The following is a 26,693-nucleotide window of genomic DNA, read 5'->3' on the forward strand; positions in this document are numbered from 1 at the left end:
TTCTCTATGTGGTGTGGGTTTTCTTGGTAGCTGTCCCGCACTGTTGTGGACTGTATGTGCAGAGCTCTGCTAAAAATTGAGCTGCACTGAAGTTTGTGAGTACAGCCACTGGCTGATGGCTGCTGTCCCGCGATTAAAGAGGACGGACACATTACGGTCTGTTTGTAGGTGTTGGGGAGGACTGCTACATATGTCTAAAACGTCACAGAAAGCCTTTAGTGTCTCCAGATGGAGGTGTGTGAGGCTCATATATGTCCTCAAGTGATGCCACTTGACTTGGGCTGAAGGCTACAAGTCTGAAAATGAAATAAATGGCCGCTACTCGACTGAACTGTTGGGCGTTGAGTTGCATTGTGGGTAATGGAGGCACCTGGTTGAGCCCGTGCTCACCGGAAAAATGGCTGTATAGGCTGACTCTGCACAGAGGCTGTCATGACCCACATTTCCGTTTAATGTCAGGTGGTGATCTCTGGTGGCCATAGTAGTCATGATGGGAGCAAAGGAGAAAGCCAGGTGACGTAGCATAAATAGCAAAACTTGCAATGCTCCTGCTCTTTGCCACTGAGTTCCCACATATATGTGGGAGAGTATACTCTCACACTCCCCCCATGAATCCTGCACTGAACAGCAACTCATGCTCGTTTTTCCTCAAGAATGCAAATGCCCCATTACACCGACGGTTTGGCTAACAGGAGAAAAACTCCAGGCCGCCTCGTGACATTCCAGCTCTGCGGACGTCCGAGCTCAACGTGCCGACTCAACTCTTGGCAGGGTGCCTCTCAAACAGTGATGGAAGCTGACCTTTCTCTTCCTCTCTTCAAACAACATGGCCTTTAAGATGCTTCTGTCTCCGCATAATTCATTGATGGTGCCCTTCACATGAGTCTCTGAGGCTGTGCATCCAAACTCTGACCCGTCTGACAGGCCAGCGGCAGACACGCAGGGCGGAGCGGGCGGGATGGATGGAAATGTCAACATCGGGCTCGCTCTGACAGGTGGGCTGGTTCTGTGATCGCACATTACCTCGCCAAGCCCCAAACCTCCTAATTTCCATATTCATCTGTCTCTTCTACCTCTGGCTGACAGCTGAATACACACTAACACAAAACAGAGGATGTGATTTGGATGAGAAGGATCGGTTTGGCCCGTCAGAATTTTCTCGGCAATGGAATATATTTCTAGTGTTGTGTTATAAACAAAGGTGCATTTGAATAAAAATACCGGGGAAAAATAGCTGGCATATCAAAGAACGGGAAGTTAATGTTAAGTTAGGTTCACAGGAACTTCTGACATTTGCATCTGTCCTGCATACTTGAAAAGGTTTTTATAATGCCGAATGAGTCTGCAGCACTGACTCTAGATGAAAACTACAGGTAACAAACTTTTACCACTGACCACATCCATTCCTTTGGTTATGATGACGCTGAAGTAATTGTTGACGTCCAAGAATGCTGTGACGTCGCTCAAAATAGGTCCAAAGGCAGGTCAGTTCAAACTTTTAGCCAGATTATCTAAACCACTTTATTTGAAGGTAAAGGTGAATGTAACCTCAAATGATGGCAGTTATTCGTCATTGCACAGAAAAGCCATGATCAGGATCGTGATGAAAAGTTAAAATGTAAATATTGTTAATTAACATATTAAATACATTTAAATAAGTATTAGAAAATGTCTCATGTGGTTAAAGCAGGAATGTTGGTAGGACATTCATCTAAAAATGAATGAAGGGTGTTCTAATGTATCTTTTTTTTTTTAGCAGCATTTCATGCACCACTTTGTGCTGGTCACAGTGTCTGGGCCTTTAAAATAGGGCCCTAAAGGTTGTTTTGTTGTCTCCATGTGTAGAATTAATGAAGTTGGGTGTTCATAGCATTTTCAGTGAAAATTGGTGCAATCTGTGTTACTTTCAGCCAAGTGGGCCCAGGTCATTCCACAATGCCTCTGTTTGGACGCACAGTTACAACAAATCATTGTCAGCTGCTACTCTCCTTCAGGTATTCAGGTATTTGTTTAGCAGTGTATGTAGACATTATGTGCAATTTATTACATTGAATTCTCAAATGGCGCCATCACGGACCCCCGTGATGAAAGAAAGTAAAAAAAACTGGAAAGCCAAGCAGCATGCAGCTGAGCCTCATTGTCAGTCTGGCTAGCGGTCATCCCACTGTTGGGCCTCCCTCAGCCTATCATGATGTGTCTTTGTGACTGAGAGGGGAGCTGGGATCACCTGCCCTGGAGGCCCGGAGCCTCTTACAGATGTGTTCAGGAAGCCCCACTTTTCCCTTCTGGCATACAGACAATCAATAAGAAGCATTTTCTTCACCCGCCTCTCTTCTGCTGTGTTTCCACGCTTCGACAGAGACCCCCTGCCCGCAGGGCTTCCTCCACCTCTCCTCATCCCTTCATCCAAAATCCATCCATTCTCAGATGCGTATCTTCAGCCTTCAGCCCAGAGGCCAAACAGCAGCGAACATGCTTTGTCTCCATATTTGACTTCTTCCCTGGTCGAACCCTTTCATACTCTCATCTCTGTAATTTTCTACATTAATTATTCAGGCCCTTCCAGCCTATGAATATAAATCCATTATGTCAGCCTTGCTACACTCTACTTCAATTAAGAGATTGGGGATGAAATTATATGGGGGGATAGCAGATCAGGTGATTAAAGGATTCGTGAGAGCTCAGCCTTAGAATATTTCTACCACCTAGAATCCAATGCAGAGATACATACAAATATGTAGCCACTCAATGGCTGCTGCATGTTTGTTCACCTGTACAAGTGAGTCATGTTCCAGCCATGTTCAGGTGGGACTGCTCTATGTTGACTAGCAAGAGATCCTACTGATTTTTCAGCTTTGCAATACGCTGCAAACCCTGTGCTTAATCTCATTCGAAAGCACTCTGTTAATGCAACTGCAGCATTCATGGAGGCATGTTGAGATGATGCTGCGGGCGCTTTGTGACAGGGTGCGGTATCCTGCTGGAGGCCGTCCAGGTTGAAACAGACTCCGGCCACAGCTGGACACACCTGGTCAGCAGCAGTGCCGGTATATGCTGTGGCAGCCAAAGGAGACTTGCCTTGCATTATCAGGCCTGTGCGTTTGCAGAAAACACTCATTATTAGACTACCAGCCTGCACATTTGTTACAAGGAAGAATGGCGTTAATGCCACATTCAACAGAAACCGAGAATCATCGCCCGAGCAGCACACGATAACATGCCCTCGTCTCAAAATCTCCAACAGTAACTGCAAACAAAACTGTAATGGAAACAGGGAGAAGGGTTATTCTTTGTTTGATTGGCTCTGGTGATGGATGCTGGACTACTTCTAAACCAGATCAGAAGCTGGCACTGCTTCCGCTGCTGCTGTCCAGTGTGATCAGCGCTGTCAGGGTTTCATTACTGAACTATGGTTACGCTTTTTATTCCTCTGACTATATGGCAATGAACATTAAAGATTAGATGCCAGTAAAGCTGTGGAACTGTAAGCCTGTGAGGTAAAGCATGAGCTCTCGTCTGTTGTGTAAAGCTGCTCTCACGTGATCGGTGGCAAAACCGCTCTGCATTGGCTGTGACGTTGTTTTTCGATGGGGAGATGCATGTAAAAATGTCAGCAGTCAGATGAGGCAACCAGGTTTCTGAATAGGCATACACTTCATGAACATGGCTAAATCTAAAGTTAGCCTAGCTGTTTATATATGTCAGCTATGCACAGTGACATGGGGCTGTTTTACATGGCTTCGCCTCTGGAAGTGTCTGCACTACACACGATTTAAGCTGAAGGCAGCTTAACTGGGCAGACAGAGATCTAAATGGATAACAAAAACAGGAGCGTTGCTAGGTGTCGAGCGAATGTTCAAAATATTTGAAGCATTGGCCCAAATTGGCAAACCAGTGTCAGCCTGGAAACCTCCTGGTTTAGGTTCAGTCCTGACATAACGTACATGATTGTTTCATTTCTTCTTGTTTGAGTGTGCCATTCCTGCTCGGAGCTACCAACACTTTTTTAATACTGATTAAAAAGTAAGTTGAAGTTAGATCATGTGCTTACTACCCAGCAAACAAAGAATGGAGTGCATCCATTTCATGGTGGTTCCAAGTTTGTGTTGTGATGTTGAACAACCAAAAAAGGCTTTGGAGAAAGTATTGGTCTTCCTAACGGGAAGGTATCAGCACTGATCCTCAGGTGTTGTATTTACACCTGTATCAATCCTCAGCTCACCTGTTCTGCTGCTATTGGACTGGAAGAAAAGCAGATCCAGCAGCACTGACGAAGGCTGCAGGGTAGGAGGTTTTCTACAACAGCTGCCATCCATTCACACACAGTGCACACAGAGACTGCAGCCCCAGTGACTCACCAGGAATATCCTCTCCAGCTGATCCTGGATGTCCTTCATCCCAGGAAAGGCAGCCACTCCTTGGATCATCTCGATGAAAATGCAGCCCACTCCCCTGGAAGAGAGGACAACACACGATAAGGTCTTCCATTCAAGACCGGCTCGGGTACTGATTCAACTTAAAGACCCCCTCTGATGAAAATGTCCATATGGTGTTTTTATATACTACAACACACATCATGAGTGGAATGAGAAGTCACCACCATGGCTGAGCATGTCTGCCTTGGAAACGCAGTGTACCAATGACAGTATAAACACAGGTTCAGACATCTTGAGGGATGGGGCTACAGTGAAATGAGGGCTGTGAGAGGAGAAGCTGGGTGTAGCTAAAGTGTAAGCTAAGCGTCACTATTTTCAAAAGGATGGCAGAGATGTGTTCTAGTTTCAGCAGCAAAGATGGCGAGCCTCCACGCGGTATCGACGGATCTGAAAATCTGAGACAGAGGAAACCTGGTTTTGCCGAAGCCATTTTCCAGAGAGCTGCTTTCATCCAAACAGATGGGTTCCATCCATTCATCCCGGAGACACAGCGAGGACGAGCCAACGTGTTGGTGAATTTATTTTCCTTGTGTTTTATTCGTCCACTGTGTCCAAACAAATCTGCAGCGTGCTGGATAATGTCAGCCAAAGTTACCTGATGACTGATGTCAAATACTGACTGAGTTTTTAGGGGTTTCATCAATGCCAGAAGAGGAACTTTAATTATTACAAGTACAGTGGATTGTTTTCATTTGCCCTGATATCATTTACAGATTTGCTGCCAAAAAGAACAGAACCACCATTACAGAAAAACCCGACTGAAGTGACTGGTTTGGTTTTTGTATACATCTAAATCCAGTTTGTACAGCACCTTAACAAGCCTCAAAGTAAAAGTCATTCTGAAAAGGTATTGATTTGTTTTCTTCCTAAAGGCTGTTAGACTGTAAATGAAGGTTGAAATCAGTAAATCTGTAGATCAGTGCAACCTGTGAGGAGCTGTTACACTGAGAAACAACAAGTCCATTAGAGGGGGAGAACGAGGGAAGACGTGTGTGTGTGTGTGTGTGTGTGTGTGTGTGTGTGTGTTTGTGCACGCCAATGAGTGCATTACGTCAATGAGTGTCCTCACATAGATAGAAACACAAGGTTGTGCATGTGTGTGTGTGTGTGTGTGTGTGTGTGTAAACTGTTGCCAGTGCTCATTTGTCAAAGAGCTATTGTTGTCTGACACTTTCACTTTCTGGCTCAGTGCACACTCCCTCTGAGCCGAAACACCAGTAATGTAAGGAGAGAGAGAGAGAGAGAGAGAGAGAGAGAGAGAGAGAGAGAGAGACAGGCAGAGAGAGAGAGAGAGAGAGACAGAGAGAGAAAGAGAAAGAGAGAGAGAGACAGAGAGACAGGCAGAGAGAGAGAGAGACAGAGAGAGAGACAGAGACAGAGAGACAGAGAGACAGAGAGACAGAGAGAGAGACAGAGAGACAGAGAGAGAGAGAGACTGCTAGAAATTCATCCCTGAAAATTTCTATATTCCATCTACTTGAACTTTCGTGAGGCCTCCTGCATTGCGGGGACGTGGGGACCCATCTGTCTCCATGACACAGCTGTAACCTCAGCACCCAACAGAACACCTCTGTTAGCTGAGCATGGACAAAGGTCAGGCTCCAAAACACTTCTGTTTCCATAGGGTTAGACCTTTATCAGCGTGCCAGCCATATGATCTATATGTACGAATATGTATGTTAAACAGGAAAGGCAGGTCACCTGAAGTTCAAAACAACAAGCTGAAAGATGTAAAGATACTGTGTAGAACTTGAAACTGCAGAGTAGGGAGATTATTCGTGTGCATGTTTATATAACAATACTCATTATAGCAGCTTTAATGAGCTGCTATCTCAAAATAACTCTGTTTTTAGGAACCACGATGGACTAAACACATTTCCAGTCTGTCACACATTTCATGAGATCACATCAGACGATGTTCTTCCAGGTTATCATGATTTGGAAATATTTTCCACTCTGATTCACATCCAGTTAGTCTGAAAGCCTCTACATGTGAAGCCAGCGGCTGTGTCGAGGTACAGTATCAGAGCACTCAATCAGCGTGCTTGCTGTCCAGTCACAGAGCCCTCATGTGCCGTCTCCATGACAGTGGTTACTGTCATCGCTGGTTATTATGTATTCAGAGCAAAAGACAGCCAGAAAACATGTGCAAATTCATACACTTGTATGATCAGTATGTATCTTCACATGCACATATATTTATGCATACACACACACAGCAGGCACAAAGTGCAGCCTTTAGCTTGCCAGCTACAGAGGGACTGTGGTGGGATCTTGTCTTCTGCTGTCTTTGTGTTTGTCTTGCTAGTCAGTCAAAGCTGTGAAAACAAAATAGACACACTCTATGTTCTATTTCTACAACACAAAATCACCTAATGCATCAAATTCCAGAGAGTGAGTGGTGAAACACTGTCACATCATGTGTGGTGTGGCTACAAATAAGACTTGAATTCATGAAATCCAAACACATCCGACTAAGACCTGTGATCAGTGCTACGTACTCGCTGTTTCTAATTCTATTCTGACAGCTCGATGCGATTGCACAGAACGTGTCAGGCGTAGTGCTTTAACACTGCTGTTATTGTAATTGCACGGTGTTGGTGACAGTGGGACAGGAAATCAGTGAAGTCACTGGGGCCAGCTGTGCTCCTTAACTTTAACACACAGTAAATTAGCCTGAGTAAATACAGGCCTGTTTGCTTACAGACAGTTAATGATCCCTTGCGGTGGCAGCAGACCTGGCTGAGAGGAAAGCCAACAAGCATATTTGTAGGATTCTCACCACAAAACACATCTGCGGGAGTCCATAAATAACAAGGTTCCAGCAGCATGCTGCGCACCAGGAAGAGAGAGCTGTACCTGTCACTCAGACTGACCCAACAAACGGGAGCTCCGCTTGAATCAGTTTGAGAACATGATTTATTCTCTCTTTTCTGCATGTTCTGTATTCGTTCGACAAATCTACCGACAAGACCAAAACCAACAACGTACTGACCTCACTAACTGCAATCATATTTGTCTCATTTCTGACGAGTACGGGGGGACATTTTGAGCAAAGAAAAATATTTTTTGCAACAAAGACAAAAAATATTTAGAACAAACAAAAATCAGATCTGTGCTCAATAAAAATAAAAATCTTGCTATTTTCTTTTATCTCCATAAGCACACAATAAATAATATCTCTCCAACTGGTGCACCGTCGAACCCTTGCACGCTTGCTCACAGTGTCCTCTCAGCATCCCTCCTCTCTTCTGCAGAGTGTTACAGCGGGCCACAGTGTCACATCACAGAATAAGAATTTCTGACAGTTGGATTATTTGTCAGCAGTGGGCTCAGAGCTGAGTAGTCGGAAAGTCTAACATACTGTTGCTTTGATCCTTTCACGGGATTTGTTGACAATAAGACAACAATAGAATTAGAGCAGCCTTACTATCTAAATTGGAGACGTTCTGCGGTGCAGTCTACCATAACTGAAGCCGTGCATTAATCCGTGCGTGGTCACACTTGAGTGATTTCAGCGTTGACTCTGACTGACAGACGTGTGAGAGCTGCATCTGGGCGATGTGCTAAGGAAGGTAAAAATAGAGCAGTGGCTTGCCCGTCTTCCATCACGTCCTCCCTCCTCACGGATGGCAGCCTGTAACCTGTAGGCTGCTGTGATGGATGCTTCTCATGGCAGGAAGACAGATCAGTGCAACCTTTTGGTCCTGCAAGAGATGCTTTTTCATGGGAGACTGCTTCCTAAGTGACCAGGGGTGCTGTGTGTGTGTGTGTGTGTGTGTGTGTGTTGCGGATGGTCGGAGCAGCACCCTGTGGATTTGCCCACCTGCAAGTACCCTTGAAGCAGACACACTACCTCAGAGGCCCCCCAAAGCCCTCGACTGCTCTTTAATTGGATTCTGGAGAATGCAGCTGGGGCTCATGGGATGTCCCTGCTGACTGCCTGTCCAGACAGAAGAGGTCACCGAGACCACTGAGCATCTAGCACCAGTATTGTCGGATGGAAGTCTCAGAGGTACGGGACACTAGGTGGACAATAGCTGGTCTAGAAGGGAAAACAGATTGCACCACCTCAGGTGCATACACTACATATTTTCCAGATCCTGTTCAAGCATTTGCAGCAGTTCTGTTCAACTTGATTTCTAATCTTATCTTGTGAAGAAAGACCAGAACCTGGACCAGGACCTGTGTTCTTCTGATTTGTTGTGAAGTCATTCTGATTCATTCCGGTTTGTATTTTTACTTTTGCTGCATCTTTTCTAATTTGGTGTGCATGCTGCAAGTTGGGCCAACTGATGAAGAGCAAACAGCTTGTACAATGTGTCTCAAGTCACAGCCATCAGATACATCTGGTGAAGGGCTGACAACATCAACCCCAAAGTGTGGTCTAAAGGTGGTCCCACTCTCAGGAACGTGCTGCAGAGCAGCTCCATCCAACCCGTCGCTCTTGCAGTGCTGCAACATTAAAGCAGGAGCTGCGAACATCAGCCAGCTCACACTACGCTGTGCAGAACACAGAACATCACATTTATTCTTAAAACTAGGCCTGATTAATCATTCAATGTCAAAATCACAATTTGAATGAGTAGAATTTTCAAACAGCAAGGGCTGCAATTTAAATTACATCATAAATGTCTCAATAGTTTGTAGGAACTGAAAGTTTTAGCTGGCTGATATGACAGCTCTGCTCAGCTGTAGCTAATTAACGTCATTCTGTGAGTCGGCCAAAATGAAATGTTTCTGCTGTATGTTCTGCTGTTCAGTGTAAAACCACTCTGCATGCCAATATCTGTGCTTTTTATACCAAGCCAAGTGTTTCTGCAGAACTATGTATCATTTTGATGCTTGGACAGGTACAAAGTGGACCGCGTGGTTTTATCATTAGTCTCTCAGCACATTAACAGTCTCGCTACTCGCTATTTTTGTGATTTTGTCTGATCAGAAGTCTAAGACGTTTTTATGGGGCTTCATACTGCAGAAGATGAAAAGAAAATGTCTACAAACGCAATGTGCAGTTAGTATCTACACCAGCAGGTGGCGACAGTCCCTCACACGAGCTGACAGAACGATAGTCTGTAGAGGAAGAAGGCTAAAACGAGTCTACCTAGCATCTACACCCGTACAACTGGAGAGGGACAGCAGGCTGGCTTCAACCAGGAGCTGAAAGACAACGTAGAGCATCTTTACTTAACCCAGCGGCTGTGATTCAGGTCATCATCTGCAGGTGACTGTGCTGTGCTGTGCTGTGCTGTGCTTGCGTACTTGCTGCTTGCTAACTCGTTGTTAGCTGCAGTAGTTGTGTACTAGCTAGCTCATGTTGGATCATTTAGTTCAGGGACAGAGATCTTCTATGTGAAGAAATAGCCTATTCTTACAATAAGTACATTAATATGCAGTACCTTTATAGTTGGATTTTAGTTTAAAAAGTGTCCTAGAGCAGGAGATCCGTCCGCCCGTTGTTGACACAGAACAGTCAGTTGATGGACCAGGTGCACTATCTGACAACTCCACCTCAGCTTTATGCAAAGGAGTCCATCCGGTGCGACGCACCAGGCTCATGAGCATTAGATCCAACTTTCAAAGTAGGCAGTGTTGATGAAATATGGGTCAAGATTCTGTAACCGCATTGTCTATCACACACCTAGCATGTTTTTAGTGCTTTTAGTGTACTGTTTTGCCGTAATATGAGAAAGTTTGTGACCCAGTCGCCATGTTGAAAATGGGTGAGCCAAAACCAAGCACCACCCAATCGTACTATGTCACCCTCCAGGCGGAGCCTACAGCGGTCTGGTGTGTTCAGATTGAGGTGAGCCAGGCGCATCATGCTGGACGGACCAGTAAGCATGAAGCTGAGTGGTGATTGGCGACTAGGATCCATCAACTTGATATGTGTCAACAGATCCAGTGTGTCAAAATCCTGAGCATAGGAAGGCATGAGACACACATGGGTGTTTAGTCTTATGAAATACTTGGAGAGAAATATTACACGAAGCCTCTTGCCGTTCTTCATTCAACTTGCTTTGCCATTTAGCAAGTGGGAAACTGGACTTTTCAGCTTGACATCCATATGTTCCTTAATCTTTTTGTGTTAATCAAATAATGTATGACTGAAGTTCATTATGTATGCATTAAACGCACCTGTTTTGTCTGCTAGATGTGGATGCAAACCACATATCAGGTCTAGTCAGTGACGGAGCAGCCGTGTTTTCTCTCAGTAGGTTACTTCAGTGGGTCAAATGTGTTGCAAAGAAGCACGAGTAGATGATAGATGTGTGTTGATGACCAATGACAGTTGCTGCCGTCTTCTTCTTCTGCTGAGTTTTATGGTGGTTGGCATCTGGACGTGTTACATTACTGCTGTCTGCTGGATTGTAACAGTTTTGGTCATTGCCCATTCTATAACACAGACCCAATGCAGTTGCTGCCTGGTATGCAAAGATGCATTTTGGTGCTGTGATGTTACGCATTTCTGAGTTTTGTCACGCATGCGTACCTGCATACCAGTTATGTGCACCCCTGCTAATCAGCCTATTGTTGTGCTATTCAAAGGCTAGTCAGAAATCAGCCTAATGTTAATCACACATTGCCTTTTGGTGGTTGCTTCTTTCTTATCTGTGAGCTCCATCTCTGCGTGTAAGAAGTGTGAATGATTCGGCCTCCTCAGATCCACAGTCAGTGGGAGGAGGGATACAGGAGGTGAAGTGTGACCAAAGAAGAAACTAAGATATGCAATAGATAATCATCCAAGGGACAGTCTACAGCAGATTCAAGGAACACACCCTCAGGTCGGGACGAGCTACAGATAAGTGGCTTTTAATGTTTTTGTTTACTTCATGATTTATTTTCTGAGTTACCTGTAGAAAGAAAAAGAGATCTAGATCTTTAATGGGACTACCTGAATAAATAAGGATAAATGACAGAAAGAGTGGATGGGATTTGGGAGAATCTCGGGGTCAGGGGTTAGGAGTACCCACCACATGTCCAGGCAGGTGGAGTAGTCCGTGGATCCCAGCAGGACATCTGGAGGGCGGTACCACAGTGTCACCACCTCGTTGGAGTAGGTATGGCTGGGGACCGACTTGGCCCTGGCCAGGCCTGAGGGGAGCAACACAACAACACTGTCTCAGAAAGCATTATCATTGAATGACCTTCACCAGGCTTCTGAAAACAAAGCAGGAGCAGATTTACTGCAGTGAGCGCTCTGACGTGTGTGTCATACACACACAGCAATGTTTAAGATGCATTCAGGATAACATGAGATTTTAATGTCCAAGGAAATTAAGGAAGTGCAGCACACTGTAAGAATTAGGGTACAACATGAAAATGCAAATCAAGGCACAGCTCAGAATTCTGATGAGGACTTTGAATAAAAAAATGGCAAATTAAAAATATGTGTCCGCAACAACACAGCAGAGGAACATAATAAGACAAAAGGCTACAGGTAGTGAGGCCCATTGGCACCTCAGAGGCCCGACATGAAACGCTGGATGGGATAAATGAAATACTAATGTTTTTGGTGGTTTTATCAAAAGGGCTAACCCCCCCATGAATGTGCTCATCTAATTCCAGACCAGTCTGTCCAACTGATAACAAAATACATGGATGGTGGGCAGAGGTTTTCAAAGTCTGACAACTGGGGCTCCCATCAGATGGAATCATGACGACCATAATCTGGAGGCTGTAGACAGGAAGTGTAACGTTGCCATGGGGTCAGTGAGTTAGCTGTGGGCTACTTGTGTCATATGTTTTCTTTAAATTGGTACAATTAAAAGGATGCTGAATTAGCAGAAGTGTACATTGCATTCAGTGCAGTGTGCAGCATCTGAACAGCCCCACTGACAGGTGTGGACTCACCCAACAGTGATGAATAACCCTGGAGTACACTTCTACACCAAGGTGAGAAGTTTAAGCGCTCGAGAGTTTCAGTTAACTTAAATTGCTCATGAAAAGGACATTTATTTCTATGAGAAGGGATTGATGTTCAAGTCCTTGTTTGAACCACGTTGCTATTGTATCCAAAAAGTTTCATGATGAAGAACTTCTTGATGATTGAAACATTGCCTCATTATATTCTTGGGAGTTTGCAATATTGCTCACAGCACCGTGTGCAAACTCCACTTGGCAGACCTGTCTTTGTACTGACTTCTGTACATTCAACCGCAACAAGCCTGAAATTGCCTTTTCAAATGGAAATCATAATGGAAGACCTTTGAGGTATCAGTGAAGGACCAAAACCCATGTTTCCATCGAGTGAACCGGACATTATTTATACATCGGAGTTGATCAGCAGCGATGCTACACTGAGTTACTGGCAACTTTCTTCCTTTCCTTACCACAAAGAAAACCTTCTCCAGGGTTTTCAAATCCCGTTCTAACATTTATCTATGTGCCGACACAAACCCAGGTTAGTTAAGTATCTGGTGACAGAACTCCCGTGGCAGCTAATGGTGGAGCAGAGTGCAGATGCAGAGAGCTTTAATGAGGCTGATGGCATTACCGCTTTGTCTCTTCCCAAGTGGTCGGAGGGCTTAATTAAAGCATTTAGCCTGGTAAAAAAGGACTTCCTGCCCTGATGCTAGTCCCCTGTGTGTGGGAGGAAGAAGGGCAGAGGGGAGAATAAATGAGAGGAGGGAGGGGGTATTTAACATTTCCTTGTGTTGGAACACCCACAGGAGAAAGGAGCCTCAACCGGCATTCATCACAGCCGAGCACTGTAATTTCCACACGCTGATCTAACGTGGAATAGACGCCATGAGCCCACTCACACTGAGAGGCTATCATTTCCACTGCAGGCGTCCTGTGTGTGTGTGTGTGTCACAAAAGAAAACGCAGCCATAGGAGGCTTGCCTGTTTGTGACATGGAGAGGAGATGTACAGAGTAAAATGGAACAAAGCATGTCTGTCAAACTGTTTGTCTGCACACCACTTAGCTTCCTACATCTCCCAGCATCCCTATCACCAGTGCCCAGGAAATATTACCTGTTCAGACTGACACAGTGACACAGGTGAACATGCACTGGTCGTAGATCTGAGTAGGCTGACACGCTTCATCTGACCCGGCTTTACGACCCTCCCTCTGACCTACAGACACTGGTCCACAGTCAAACGTGGACGAAGGTGAACTCTGACCTGAGAGTCTGTCAGTCACTTATTCAGTCGAATGGGCTTGGAATGAAGTAACAGGAGACACACCTTTAGATATTTGCATTACAGAACAGTTTAAATGGTGGAGCCAAGCAGAAAGCTCTGCAGCCAGACACTTATCAGGGCAAAACAGTAACACTACACACTATGAACTGAGCTTCTCCAAGAAAAATCAATCGATCAATAAACCTGTGAAAGAAGATGTCGCCAACCTGTCATCACACACACACACACACACACACATATATATACACATATAATTGAGGGTTAGTGCATTCATAATATAGGAAAGTAACAAAGCGATTGTAATTCTTATATTATACCTAAAGCATGAAGGAAAAAGCAGAATTAATAAAAAGCTACAGTGTTTGTGTTGTGTAAGACCTTAATCAGCTGTTCCTCCTCCATCTCCTGCTTTACAAACAAAATGTCTAAGTCAAGTTGTCCACCCACAGACAGCTTGGAGGTGACCATGGTGTTTCAGCTCACCGTGTTCATGTGTTACAACTGCGCTCTGTTTGTTATCGTTCTGGTTCCCACCGACTGCTCACCGTGGTGTGTGCGTGTGTGTGTGTGTGTGTGTGTGTGTGTGTGTGTGTGTGTGTAAATAAACAGTGTTTGGGTTACTAGGCAAAAAGAGATGGGTTCAAATCCCACTTCGGTAGTAAGAAGTACGGATATCAACGGTTAACTGGTCCGAGGCCATCACACAGTTGGTGTGCCAAATGATTGAAACCCATATGCAGCCAATCAGAGCTAGTTCAGTACCTCGAGCCAGAGAACATTTTGCCATCGAGAGCTTCTGTGATTAAACTCAACTCATTAGTGAGTTGGAAACAAAGACATGGGGAAATAGGGTCCAGTTTGTCTGGGACAATGAAATCCTCCAAGACATGTGGACCAGCACGGAAACCGGTAGATGCAGTTTTGCCTCTGGTTTATTTGGTGGCTTCTATATGTTTGGACACCGAGATCACCTTGTACATTGTTCTTTAAGTTAGCCCCAACATGATGGTGGAGTGGAAGACACCCAGCCATGACCTTCTCCTTTAAAGCCCCCACGTGTTTGACTACAGAGGAGGGTACAGCTTCAAAGACCTGACCTATGGCTTCATATGCACACACACCATCACACACTCGCAGACCTTCAGGCACCTTCATCAGTTTAGGTTTACCAGGTGACCTCCTATCTTGTCCAGGCAGGCAGCTTCTGGGATGAAGGTCACCGCTGAATTCTAAACCACTATCTCACGCACAAAACACAGGTCACGAAAAATACAGGGGAAGAGGAGGAAGGAAGCACACAGAAAAAGAGAAGGACTAAAATAGTCTGTCCCTGGGGGAACAGCCCGCTGTTCTTTTGAAGTTCATCTGGATTTTAAAGGCCCCCCTCCTCAATTGAGAGATGTACTATATCCTGCAAGCAGTTCTTTAAAATACTCAAGGAAATAATTCCACAGATGGCTAAAACTTCCAAACAGCTTTCGACTCGTGCTGGGTACCATAGTGCCGCAACACAAACTACAAAATCTATTATTAGTTGTAGTCACAGGTTTACAGACAGCGCAGGAAAGCAGGTGACAGTCACCAGTCCAGGATGGAGGGAGCTGCACTTTTTACCGTTCAGTTCAGCTCTCTCTGCTGACTTACAATTTACAGGACTCACGCAAAGCAGTAGTTCAGTATTTTATGAATTACGCTTCACCGTCATTATTTTGCACTAATTGGGTTAGCTGCTGTGAGCTGCGCTACTTCTCACTGGGATTATATATGCCATGTTAGCCAGGTAGGGCTGCCATGCCTGCTCTATTCAAATTTACCTCTAACAAAAATGGCCATGTTTAGCTATAGCTATTTAAGCTATGACGCCATAGCAACTGCATTCATGTGTTTGTGTTTGTAAAAATGCCTGTAGCGAGGGTTGGCACATGTGGTTTTGGGCTCTGTACAGACATGATGGTACAGAACCAGTTCCACCACATTACTCCTCCAAAGCCACATACTGTCACTTTTAAATTTCTGATTGGGGAAAGAAATAAACAAACACTAAGCTTTACTGGGAGTGTGTTCACACCTCATTTGGATGAGGGGCCTAGAGAGGGTGGTCTTGGTTGGCCTCCACTTGAACTCTGGAGTGGTGTGTTTGCAGTCAGAGCACAATCAGCTCTGCCATCCAAAACAACCTGATGGGACGCACTTGCACATTGGCAAAGACATTTTCACTTATTTTCATTTTACTTTTTATGTTTAGCAGGAAAAAGCAACATCAAATCTAATCAAGTTTACCTGATGTGCCATCTAAAGAACAATTGTCGTATGAGTGTGTGATGGCAGCACGTCCTCTGATAACGAGCACCAGGACATCGCTGTGTGAACACTAACAAACCAAGGGACAAATGCAGCAACTGTATCAAATTAGTGCCTGAACTGGATGAAAACAAACAAACCACAGGTCTGACAAGACCCTTAGTGGGCTTTAAAGGTATCGGTGGGCATTATTTTTAACTCGGACAGAGGTCGTTTCCCCCTGCTGACAGTCTTTATGCTCAACTAGGCTAACGACTCCAACTCAATATCAATTGATCATGATGTTAAAATTTGAGAGGAGTGATCAGTGGCTCCTCTGTGAGCCTCTGTGACCTTAACAACATTAATATTGCTTAATGTTTTTTAAAAAAAAAATCATATTAAGGTGGTATATGTAAGTGCTTGTGCACACACTCACTGGGCACTGGATTTACAGCTGGTGGTGGCTTCAGCCTTCCCACAATAAACAGACTGCAAACATAATGGTGCATTGGTACGTCACAGAAACACTGAGATAAAGTGGAGACAGACTCGGCTGCACGGCGAAGCCTCCTTTGCATTCACTCAGCTGAAATACGCACATCTAATATGGATGAGAGGCAAAAGAGGGTAAATACTGGCCTGCTTGGCTGTTCAGTGGAAAAGAACAACCATATTTTCTAAGAAGGTCAAACTGAAGTGACACAGTCAGACAGAGAGTCAGATGAGGTTACATGGAAGGCGATTTCCATAAAGATCTGTCATCACCATTTTATTTCTCTGATAGAACCTTTGCTGCTGAGGATTTCAATACGTATATTTACTTTACATTTGTTCCATTTAAAAATGCTGATGCTGAATTAGTTAAGTCTGGCTTATTTTATCAGAATGGAGAAAAAGTTTTTTATAGGAAATGTGTGTGCCTCTTTTAGATCCAATATTCTTTCATGTCCATCTGTGTGTGTGTGTGTGTGTGTGCAGTGCACATGCCAGCTCATTATCCAATACAAAGTGGACCCTTAATGAGTTCTGCATTACAGTAGTCGACATGAAACCAGTCAGGTCATTAGCTGCACACACACGCACACACACACACACACACACACCAACAAACATACACATTCCCGCTGATGGTGTGTTAAACCCTGCAGGTTATCTCAGTCTGGTCTCAGGTTTGGACTGAAAAACACACACACACACACATCCATAGCCTTGATTCATCTGACGGACTTCAAAATACCATCTGCAACCTCTAAAAATCCACACCGCAGTTACACACACACACACACACACACTCACACCCACACACATATGCACCAGCCCACCTGTCCCCGTGCTGCGGCGAGGCGCTGTGGCGAGGCGCTGCGTGGAACAGCACACTGGGGAGAGGCGAACAGTCTGCTCCGGGTGCCTGCGACATTCCTCCAGCTCCATTGTCACATTGCTTCACTCCTCACACATCATTATCCCAGCAGCTGTTACTTCACAGCACAGCAACACCAACACACACATCAGTACACGTTAGCTGTACGGCTGCGTTCAGTGACAGCAGAAATAAACTATTGTTCAATTTAGTGCAATCCAATACTTAGCTCCTGCAATAAATGCTCCAGTTCTGATTCTACTGCAGGTGCCTACACATCTTATTCACTACAGAGACATGATATGTTGGTATATAGGTTTAAAGTGTTTCCATACAAACAAAAACCTCCATGGTTTGCAGCCATCTCAGGCAAACCTCTGCAATTACAAAATTGTGGTTGGACTAATGATCGGCTGGTTGGTCTGTGGTAACCCTGAGCTAATGACTCCCTCTTCCTCCTTTAAAAGCACACCAGCAACCAGACAGAAACTTTTAAAAGCAAGACAGTTATTGCATTACATAATTGTTGCAGCTGAGCAACAGAAAATGCATCGCAACAACTTTGATAATGAACTGTTTGTTGTTTGCTCTTCTTTAAATGAAGAAATAGTCCCCAGTTCCGACACTATAGCAGCATCTATAACCTCTTCAGGACCCGCCAACGAACGGTCGCTTCTCTCGCTATTGTCGCACCCAAACCACGCCTGTAGCTGCCAGTAGTTCCTTTGATATGATTGGTCCAAACAACTGTGGTTACAAGCAAAAAACCTGAAGCCTGGCGAGATGGTTTTGCATCTCTCAAATCAGGGGATTATTAAAGTAATTCCAATTGACCCTGAAGGGGACATGAATGTCTGGACAGAATTCCATGGCTCGGGCTCGGTACCAACCAGATTGCTTCAATAGTACTGAGTTGCAAAACATACCTGGTCATTTGGTACCAAATTTCAATACCTAAGGAGTAACATTCATCAGCGAGTGAGCCAATATATATGCAGCATGCTTGTACCAAACTCTAGCATTACGCATCAGAGGGTATGCAGGAACAACACCAGAGACACAGATAAATAAGTAATCTTTGTGCTGCAGCTAATCAGCATCTTCTCCATCTTGTGCATCCTCTCCTCATCAAGGCGGAGCGTTTCTCACAACACATTGTTGCTCACAGACTGTCCAGAGATGTCCCAAAGCTGCTACAGTGGATGGTTGCCAGACCCAGGCTAGCTGCTCTTTAGTAATGTAGTAATGTGAATCTTGTGGCGGCATTAATGTCTGCACAAAACTTCATGGGAAACAATCTTGCAGTTGCTGAGATATTTCAGTCCGGACCAAAGTGGTGGATCGACCAACCAACTGCTCTGTGAGTGCAACTGGCTGAGCAGGTCACCAGACAGGACCTGGGACTCCCCGACTCTTCGAGGAGTGTACTCATGTACTCACTCAAATGGAACAGGTTTCCACATGGATAGAGTCCCAAACACACACACATCTCTGTCATGGTGGTCATTTTGTAAGTGAATGAACCTCAGATAAGGTTTCTGGCCACTGACTGCAGTCCGTGCTCCAGGCTGGCGATGGATACCGACAACATATGGACATGCTTCAGGGTTTGAGTGCAAACACAAGCAGCCTTTCAGCAGGTTCATCCAAACTGTGGACACATTCACTCTCTCGGGAGGCTCTGAAGTATGTGGGCTATGAGCAATGCTCATCTGCTGTTTCATCTACTTCTATAATTAGGGGCTTGTCATCAGTAAATTGTCTCAAGGCTACAGTCATGTTTGTGGTGCGTTTGTTGCCAGAGCTTACATGTGGTTGTGGCTCCAGGAAGATGCTGTACATGAAAAGCAAGACGGCACATCACTGATACAACTTTACAGCTTTATGTTAAAGTTGTTGGAATGATTAGATCTAAAATCATTTCCCTCATGAATTACAAAATAAAACAACTCACAAGTGATTGCTCACTTGTGAGTTAAGTTTTTAATGGCGGTAAAATGACTGTGATTAATGTAGTTTTTGATTACCCCAGTAAATTGTCTGTGGTAATTATCAACAATCCATCCCCTCCCATCCCATCAGTACTTTGTCGTGAATGGAGCGCTGCAAACTTCAGTACTAAAAAAAACATGTGAACTAACTGTGTGCTGAGCTGACAAGGATCACAATTTAAATGAGGTTTTGGTTAAAATGATACGAACAGGGTCTGTGGTAAAGCTTAAAGGATAACTTTTGTTTTTTACAACCTGGACCTTATTTGTAGCATTAAATCCGCTCATTTACTCACCCAGACAACTTTGGTGGCATTTGGAGTCGTTTTGAAGAAATTAGCCCCAGAGGAGCGGCGTGTATATCCATAAAATGCGAGTACTCGGGGCACCCGTGCGCAGCCTCTATATAACGCATAATCTGCGGCTAAACTCGTTCATATTCCAATATTTTGTTATGATTTGCTGGTGCTATTCCCCTCTGAGTCCGTGGTAGCATGTTATCGATGGCTGACGTCTCTAGGCAACTACCTCTGACGTGGATGATGTCATTACCGAACGCCACGCGCTGCGAGCAGCCATCCACAACACGGCTGACTCTGCGGCGATCGGCTACGAATACGCAGTAACGAACCATAGCTGTGCCAAACTACAGCTAAACTAGCCGACCGCCGGCTCAGAGGGGAATAGCACCAGCATATCATAACAAAATATTGGAATATGAACGAGTTTCACTGCAGATTATGCGTTATATAGAGGCTGCGCATGGATGCCCCAAGTACTCGCATTATACGGATATACGCGCCGCTCCTCTGGAGCTAATTTCTTCAAAACGACTCCAAATGCCACCAAAGTTGTTTGGGTGAGTAAATGGTCGTATTTAATGCTACAAATAAGGTCCAGGTTGTAAAAAACGAAAGTTATCCTCGGTGCAAGGGTGCATGGTGGCTCTATTGTGTATTGGGACCTGAAGAGCTTTCTTGTGAATAAACACAGTTACAGTATGTTTGAATTCAGTGTTTTCACCAAAAGCCATTCAACATGTTGAATGTAGCTCCTTCCAAACATTTGAATATTCTGAAAAGAAATGATGCTCAGTGGGATGGATTACACAACTCAAGCATGTTCTCAAGCAGGAGTCTGGTGACAAATTTTCATACTGACACAACACGAATGAAAACCAGCGGATACCTGGAGGTTTGTTACGGTACATAGTTATCTTGGTTAGTTGTAATGTAAACAGGAAGTGGTAAAAAGGCTAAAACACACAAAACCACTGGTGTGGTTCTTTACATCAGTCAAGCTCTGATGCCGATCCATTTTTTATTAAATGATATTCTATTTTAGCTTTTCTATCTTAGTAATCGTCTCAGTCTGTGTTTTTAATCGTAGGTATTTGAATTAGCCAACATAGTGTAAGTGATAATGTTAGGAAGAAATGCCTGGTCCACCCTTTGGCACGTTTATATAAGATTAACTATCTGTAGGTGTCGTATGTGTGTGTGAGAGGCAACAATGATTGCAGACCACAAGCTCGACTACGCAAATAATACAAATCAGCGCCCACATGCTGCTTAGAAGGCCTCAATTAGTTGTGTCCTTGATAGGAAACGCAGGATCGTCGAAGCCTCATTTGTGTGGGGGTTGTTTGTGCAGCTCATTAAAAAGTGAGTTAACCCACGGAGGAGCAGAGGGGAGCATCTGGATCAACTCCACAACCAGCAGCAGGGATGTGGAGCTCTGGCCACTGTGGCTGAGGAGGAATCACAACAAGGATTTTAAAATGATAGAAGCTTACCAGCAGCAAGTCCATAAGGTCATTAGAAAGTGTTTTTCCGCTTTGGATCGTGAATGTTATTTGCAAATTTGAGCCTGCCTATTACTGACAATCTGCTAATTGATTTGAAAATGTCTTCGGTGGAGGTGGAGATTTTGGGCTGATGGTGGTGGCCCAACGGGAAAGATGTCGTGGTTGCCAAAAACATCAGGATCCATCCTCTGGAGACTGATCATTTCTTAGAAATTCAGCTGTAAGTATTTCCTATCATGGACTGAAGAAAGAATCAGGTAAAGATTTGACCTGATCAGTGCTGGATGAAAGATCAGGAGGGTCACCAAGTCATTAAAGAGCAACAGCAACCTGGCAGATAATCCTGCTGCCAGCAAGTGGTGCCACTGACAACGCTGGGCCTGGTCCAAAGACAACAGGCCATAGCTGACCACACCCACCACAGGTGCGGCCGCACATTCAACAAAACCTCAACACATAAATGATGCTAATGCAGCAACACTAACAATTTTTAACAACACAATACTTTCTTTCACACACAATTGAGTTTGGAGTTTCCCTTTTTTTGGGCATTTTTGGTCTTTATTGGATAGTGAGAGGCAGACAGGAAATAGGGAGAGGGAGGGGTATGACATGCAGCACAAAGGTTGCCAGCTGGGATTTATGGACGGATCCATTCAACGATCAACGATCCAATATTGTCGACGCAAAGGGAAAACGCTAATCCACGTCATCATCTTTAGGATAAACATTTGACGTTCCCATGGCACGTCTGTGTCACACATTTCTGTCTGAGCACACCACCTGCCTTAACATTCAAAAAATAAATATACAGGACGCCAGCGTTTGTTATCTATCACCCTGTTTGATTCAGTTTTATACGAGGACACAACGATGCTGCCAACAGTTTGACTGAGCTGAATTTCTTCGTGGAAACAACGTTGTTGCTGCAGGAAGTCTGAAAAGAGCTCAGAGGATAGTGTGCTGCTGCTCACTTAGAGACTACCTGTGACTAAAAGTGAGTATTTGTGACAATAAATAGTGTTTTATACTCACTTATATCAACGTATTAGAACTCTGAGTTTCTTTGTTCAAGTTCAGAATTACAGAGGTTCATTTACAACTTGTGGTAGATCTGTGGCTCACAGCTGGTCCTGGCAGCAGCAGAGAAAAAACATCCTGACTTTACTGTTTGCCCTGTATGAGGGAGGCAGAGAGAGAGTGGGGGCTGCTGAGGCCTCACTGTCTCTTCACTCTCCTCCCTCCTCTCCCCGTCGACTGCAGAGACAGCGGTTACTCTCGGCTGTCCCGATCACCACGCATCTGATTGTGTTAAATGGCCGTGTGATATCATCTCATATCGATCACAGGCTCGTGAATTGAATCTAATTGAAATCATATCATGGCGACTTTGCGATATAAGCCATTTTCTTTTTATTAAACCTTTATTTAACCATGTAAGTCCCACTGAGACGGCAAAAACTCTTTTTCAAGGGAGCTCTGGCCAAGATAGCAAAACATACAGTATCAGCTGGCATTACAGTTGTCCAAAGAATCAATTCAAAATTGCATCATGATGAAACATGTGATTGACACCCCTAGTTGCGACAGTGCAACATGCGCTTTAGCCACTTGGCTACCAAGACACTCCTGGAGTTTCCCTTTGGAATCATTGTCTGGGAAACACTGATATGCACTAAGGGGGAAAAGAAAATCAGGGATAACCCATCTCAATACATTTTTTCATTACGACTGTCCCATATCTGTTCCTCTCTGTACCCTCTTATCCTGTTACCACACAGCCTCGTGCCCACTGAGTATTCCGCCACCTCTCATTGTACCTCTCAGCCCCTCCTTTGTTGACTCTCTGCCTCCGTCTCTCTCGTTTACCCCAACCAGCGCCACAGGCCTCAGCTGTCGGCCGTTAGTATTCTTGCTGCCAAGGCCCGGGACCACAGGGAGCCCTGGCGGCCACACAATCACACAGACAGACAGACACACACACACACACTTGAACAGCCTTCACCTTCCTCATCTGGCATCCCTCAGGCAAAGGCTGATTCTGTGTTTTGTGCATGTTTGCTGATGAGCACAGCTCCAGCGACAGACTAATAGACCAGGGATTTTCATTCTTGCTCATTTGGTATTTTGTCCATTATTTTCTCATTTCCCTTGCAGTAATGTTTCAGCAGTAATACAAGGTTTGCATTATTGATGAAGCTGCCACCTTCCTCCTCCCCCCATCTGTCTGGGCAGAGGGATGGAGGAGTGGAGGAGATGGATGGTGGAGGGCAAGGAAGGTTTGGGGGATTTAGTTAATGGGCGGGTAAAAGAAAGAGGATTGTTGGACTACAGACAGAGGATAGATGGGTGGATGGATGGGTGGGTGGATAAATGAATGGATGGGAGGGTGGATGGATGGATGGATGGTGGATGGATAAATGAATGGATGGGAGGGTGGATGGATGGATGGAAGATGGATTGATGGATGGATGGATGGATGGGTGGATAAATGAATGGATGGGAGGGTGGATGGATGGATGGATGCATGGGTGGATGGGTGGATAAATAAATGGATGGGTGGATGGACGGATGGATAGGTGGATTAATGGATGGATGGACTGTACAGAAGGCTGGATTGTCTGCCTCCTGGGATGCCAGACAGGCCATGTAGGCAGTGTTTACTGAGCATGGATCCAAGCCATATGGTGCCACTTCAGGAGGGGTCCTTAACACACACACACACACACACACACACACACACACACACACACACACACACACACACACACACACACACACACACACACACACACACACACACACACACACACACACTTACTAGGCTTTGACCACAATTGTAACTTTCCTTGTGATCTGCTCTTTGATTTTGATGCTGATGTCTGTATGTTTTGCATGTCAGTGGATTTTCAGGCACTCAATGAAAGGCTGGGGAAATAAAAGGTCAAGGGGTCAACTAGTCGTTAAGTTATTGTGATCTTGGCCAAAGTGTTGGACAGATGGATGGACCAACAGACCATCCAACGGCACCCCAGTGCTGGGGCCAAAAAAGTCAATCCCCCAAAATGGCAGGTCTCTCTCCAAGAGTCCCATTACCCAGGGATGAGACTGCAGCGTTTCCAACACATAGACTTTACTTGGGTGGGCTGCCCAGATATATGAGCAGCTGCCAAAATATGACTGGTGGCCCATTTTAGTGTTTTTTACTTGTACTTTTATACGTCCAAGAGAACGGCACCATGCGTGATCGATTAGCTAGAGGAAAATCTCCCCTGACTCTACCCCACCCATCTAATGACAACAGCCCACACCCTGCAGAGAAACACAGAGAGAGAGTCTCATACATGCACTTATTGCTATGTGACCTTTCCTGTTTAATGCAGGCCTACCTGTTGTTTTGTAAGAGCTGGTCATTTGGTAAAGTCGATCGTTCGATAGGCTACGTCATTAACAACAAGCCTCCTCCACACACAGCTCACCTGCTGCTGAGAGAGCCGAACCACGGGAGAAAAACTCCAAAACGGGTGACTTCATAACCCATAACTACTGACGAAGAAAGTCAACAGAGCAGACCCACGGAGAAACAGGAAGATACACGGAACATCAAATCAAACTAATGCCGACCTAATATTAATCCCAGCTGAGCCTGAACACCAATACAACCTGTACATGGTGAACTGTGTGGCTGCATACGATTCCCCCTACAGGCATAAATCAAGCAGTTTGAAACTGAATGAAAAGCTGCTCATTGATACAGAGTAATTGAAGTCACAATGAAAGGAAAGTCAGTTATCCTTAGTCCTGTGACACATCTACTAGGGAAACAGCCCATGATAGGGGGGTTTAGTGATTTAAACCACATCCTTCTGATGTGACTGGATCACTCCAAGTGCCCGTGGCTCGGTGAATAAAGCAGAATATGAACTGCAGACAACTATCCATCAGGAGGTGGAGGATAAGGGGGGAAATGAACAAATTAGACCTCAACCACAGTCTTCCTCTGCTGGCTACCCGGTGTGGTTTTATATGATGGGCGAGGTTAGCTAGTCGCCCCAAATCACAGTTGATGGCAGAAATGTATGTGACCACGCTGGAGCTCAAGATGAGTCATCAAGAATATTTTAAGTTCAGGAAAAGAGGGATTTCAATCTAAGGATACTCATAAAATGATTTTTGACAGGACATAAACAAACAATTAACCCAAGGAGACAGGATTTTCATTTCACTGTGGGTTAGTCATCGTAGTATAAACAGTATAAAAAATGTCTGAATCATATCATCTCATCCCCAATCATAATCCATTGTCGGGTCATTGTCATTGCACATTTTAATCCTAATAATTATAAAAATAAAACTTGCTTCTAACATAGAAATAATGACAGTAATAAAAGTAGATTTGTGCAGAGTCTGGTCAAGCAATCAGTACATTTACATGCACAAAAAATCCCTGTTTTTGCCCTTATTCAGAAAAACACATTACTCTGAATACGTGGCTAATGAAAACCAATGTTTCACTAATATTCCTGTTTACACGCAGCCGTGATGAACACAGCCTCCCTCTTTCATCCACTCGGCCACCTTCTCGAAAAGGTCGGCGTTGTGATATTTGTGCAGATCCAAAAACCTGCTCAACTCTAAATCTTTCACGATGTCTAGAAGTTAGTGTGTTTTTTCCTTCGAATAATAAACGTGGCCTTTTCTCCTGTGCATGCATCTCTACCTCAGCCTTGCAAACTGTTGGCTAGGCAACGCACAGAGTTGACTGTAAACAGGTAAGAGGCCATGTGTCACAAACTGTGGTAAAAACCCGATCTGAGACAAATGTTCCAAAAAGAATGGCCCTAAAACCTGAACAGTAGAGACATACCTCAGGTCTTAATTGGAAAATGTGGAATTGAGAATAAGGCCTAGTTGACAAGATTCAAATGCGATATGCTGTTTCCATGACGGAATATTGTCATATTGGGAGTAGATGAGGAGAGTATTAGAATAGTGGAATATTAATGTGCATGTAAACATAGTCAGTCACTAATAATCCCTCTGCCTCGTCAGTCAGACTGTACATGCGGCATTACTTCCAGATTTCACACACACTCTCAACAGATTCACAGAGGAAGAGTGTCAGTGTCCAGCCTACTCACCGAAGTCAGCGAGCTTGAGCTCTCCAGTGTCGCTGATGAGCAGGTTTTGTGGTTTCAGGTCGCGGTGAAGGATGTACCTCTGGTGGATGTAGGACAGGCCTCTCAGCAACTGGAACAGGAACAGCTAGAAAACACAGGTGAACAAACGGAGAGAACTATTTTTATCAGCTCGCCTATGATATCTATACGTACAAACACCGTGGCGAAGACAGATCGAATAGAGAGGGAACATTTTTTATATCACATGCGGGGTAAATTACATGGATATCAATACTCTTTTAATAACTGCTCTCCCATTTGTCTACATGTCTCTGTGGCACATTAAGCTGAGCAGCTGTTGACTGCGGAGGTGTGTGGAAAAGCCTATCCATCTCTGAGGTAGGGCTGTGTCTTCATTCTGGACCGGATGAGATCAGGCGTGAACCCCACAAGTTATTTACAAATAGTTCAATGAAACGCTGTCACTCTCACAAAGGCACAGACTGCAAAATCAATACGGAGCCATCGGTCAAGACGGCAGCCATC

The 26,693-nt window shown here is 44.6% G+C and overlaps 1 protein-coding gene across 2 annotated transcripts in view; it reads right to left on the reverse strand.

The window, feature by feature from the left end:
* Nucleotides 1-26,693, reverse strand: part of cdk14 (cyclin-dependent kinase 14) — a 173,668-nt gene that overhangs the window by 66,128 nt on the left and 80,847 nt on the right. For both annotated transcript variants that reach the window (XM_041941703.1, XM_041941704.1), the window contains 3 exons: nt 26,169-26,292; nt 11,411-11,531; nt 4,359-4,452 (listed from right to left, as the gene is read on the reverse strand). In XM_041941703.1, coding sequence (XP_041797637.1) covers nt 4,359-4,452; nt 11,411-11,531; nt 26,169-26,292 — 339 coding nt within the window. The remainder of the gene's footprint in view (nt 1-4,358; nt 4,453-11,410; nt 11,532-26,168; nt 26,293-26,693) is intronic.

The sequence above is a fragment of the Chelmon rostratus genome, chromosome 8, assembly GCF_017976325.1.
Source record: "Chelmon rostratus isolate fCheRos1 chromosome 8, fCheRos1.pri, whole genome shotgun sequence".
Classification (NCBI taxonomy): domain Eukaryota; kingdom Metazoa; phylum Chordata; class Actinopteri; order Chaetodontiformes; family Chaetodontidae; genus Chelmon; species Chelmon rostratus.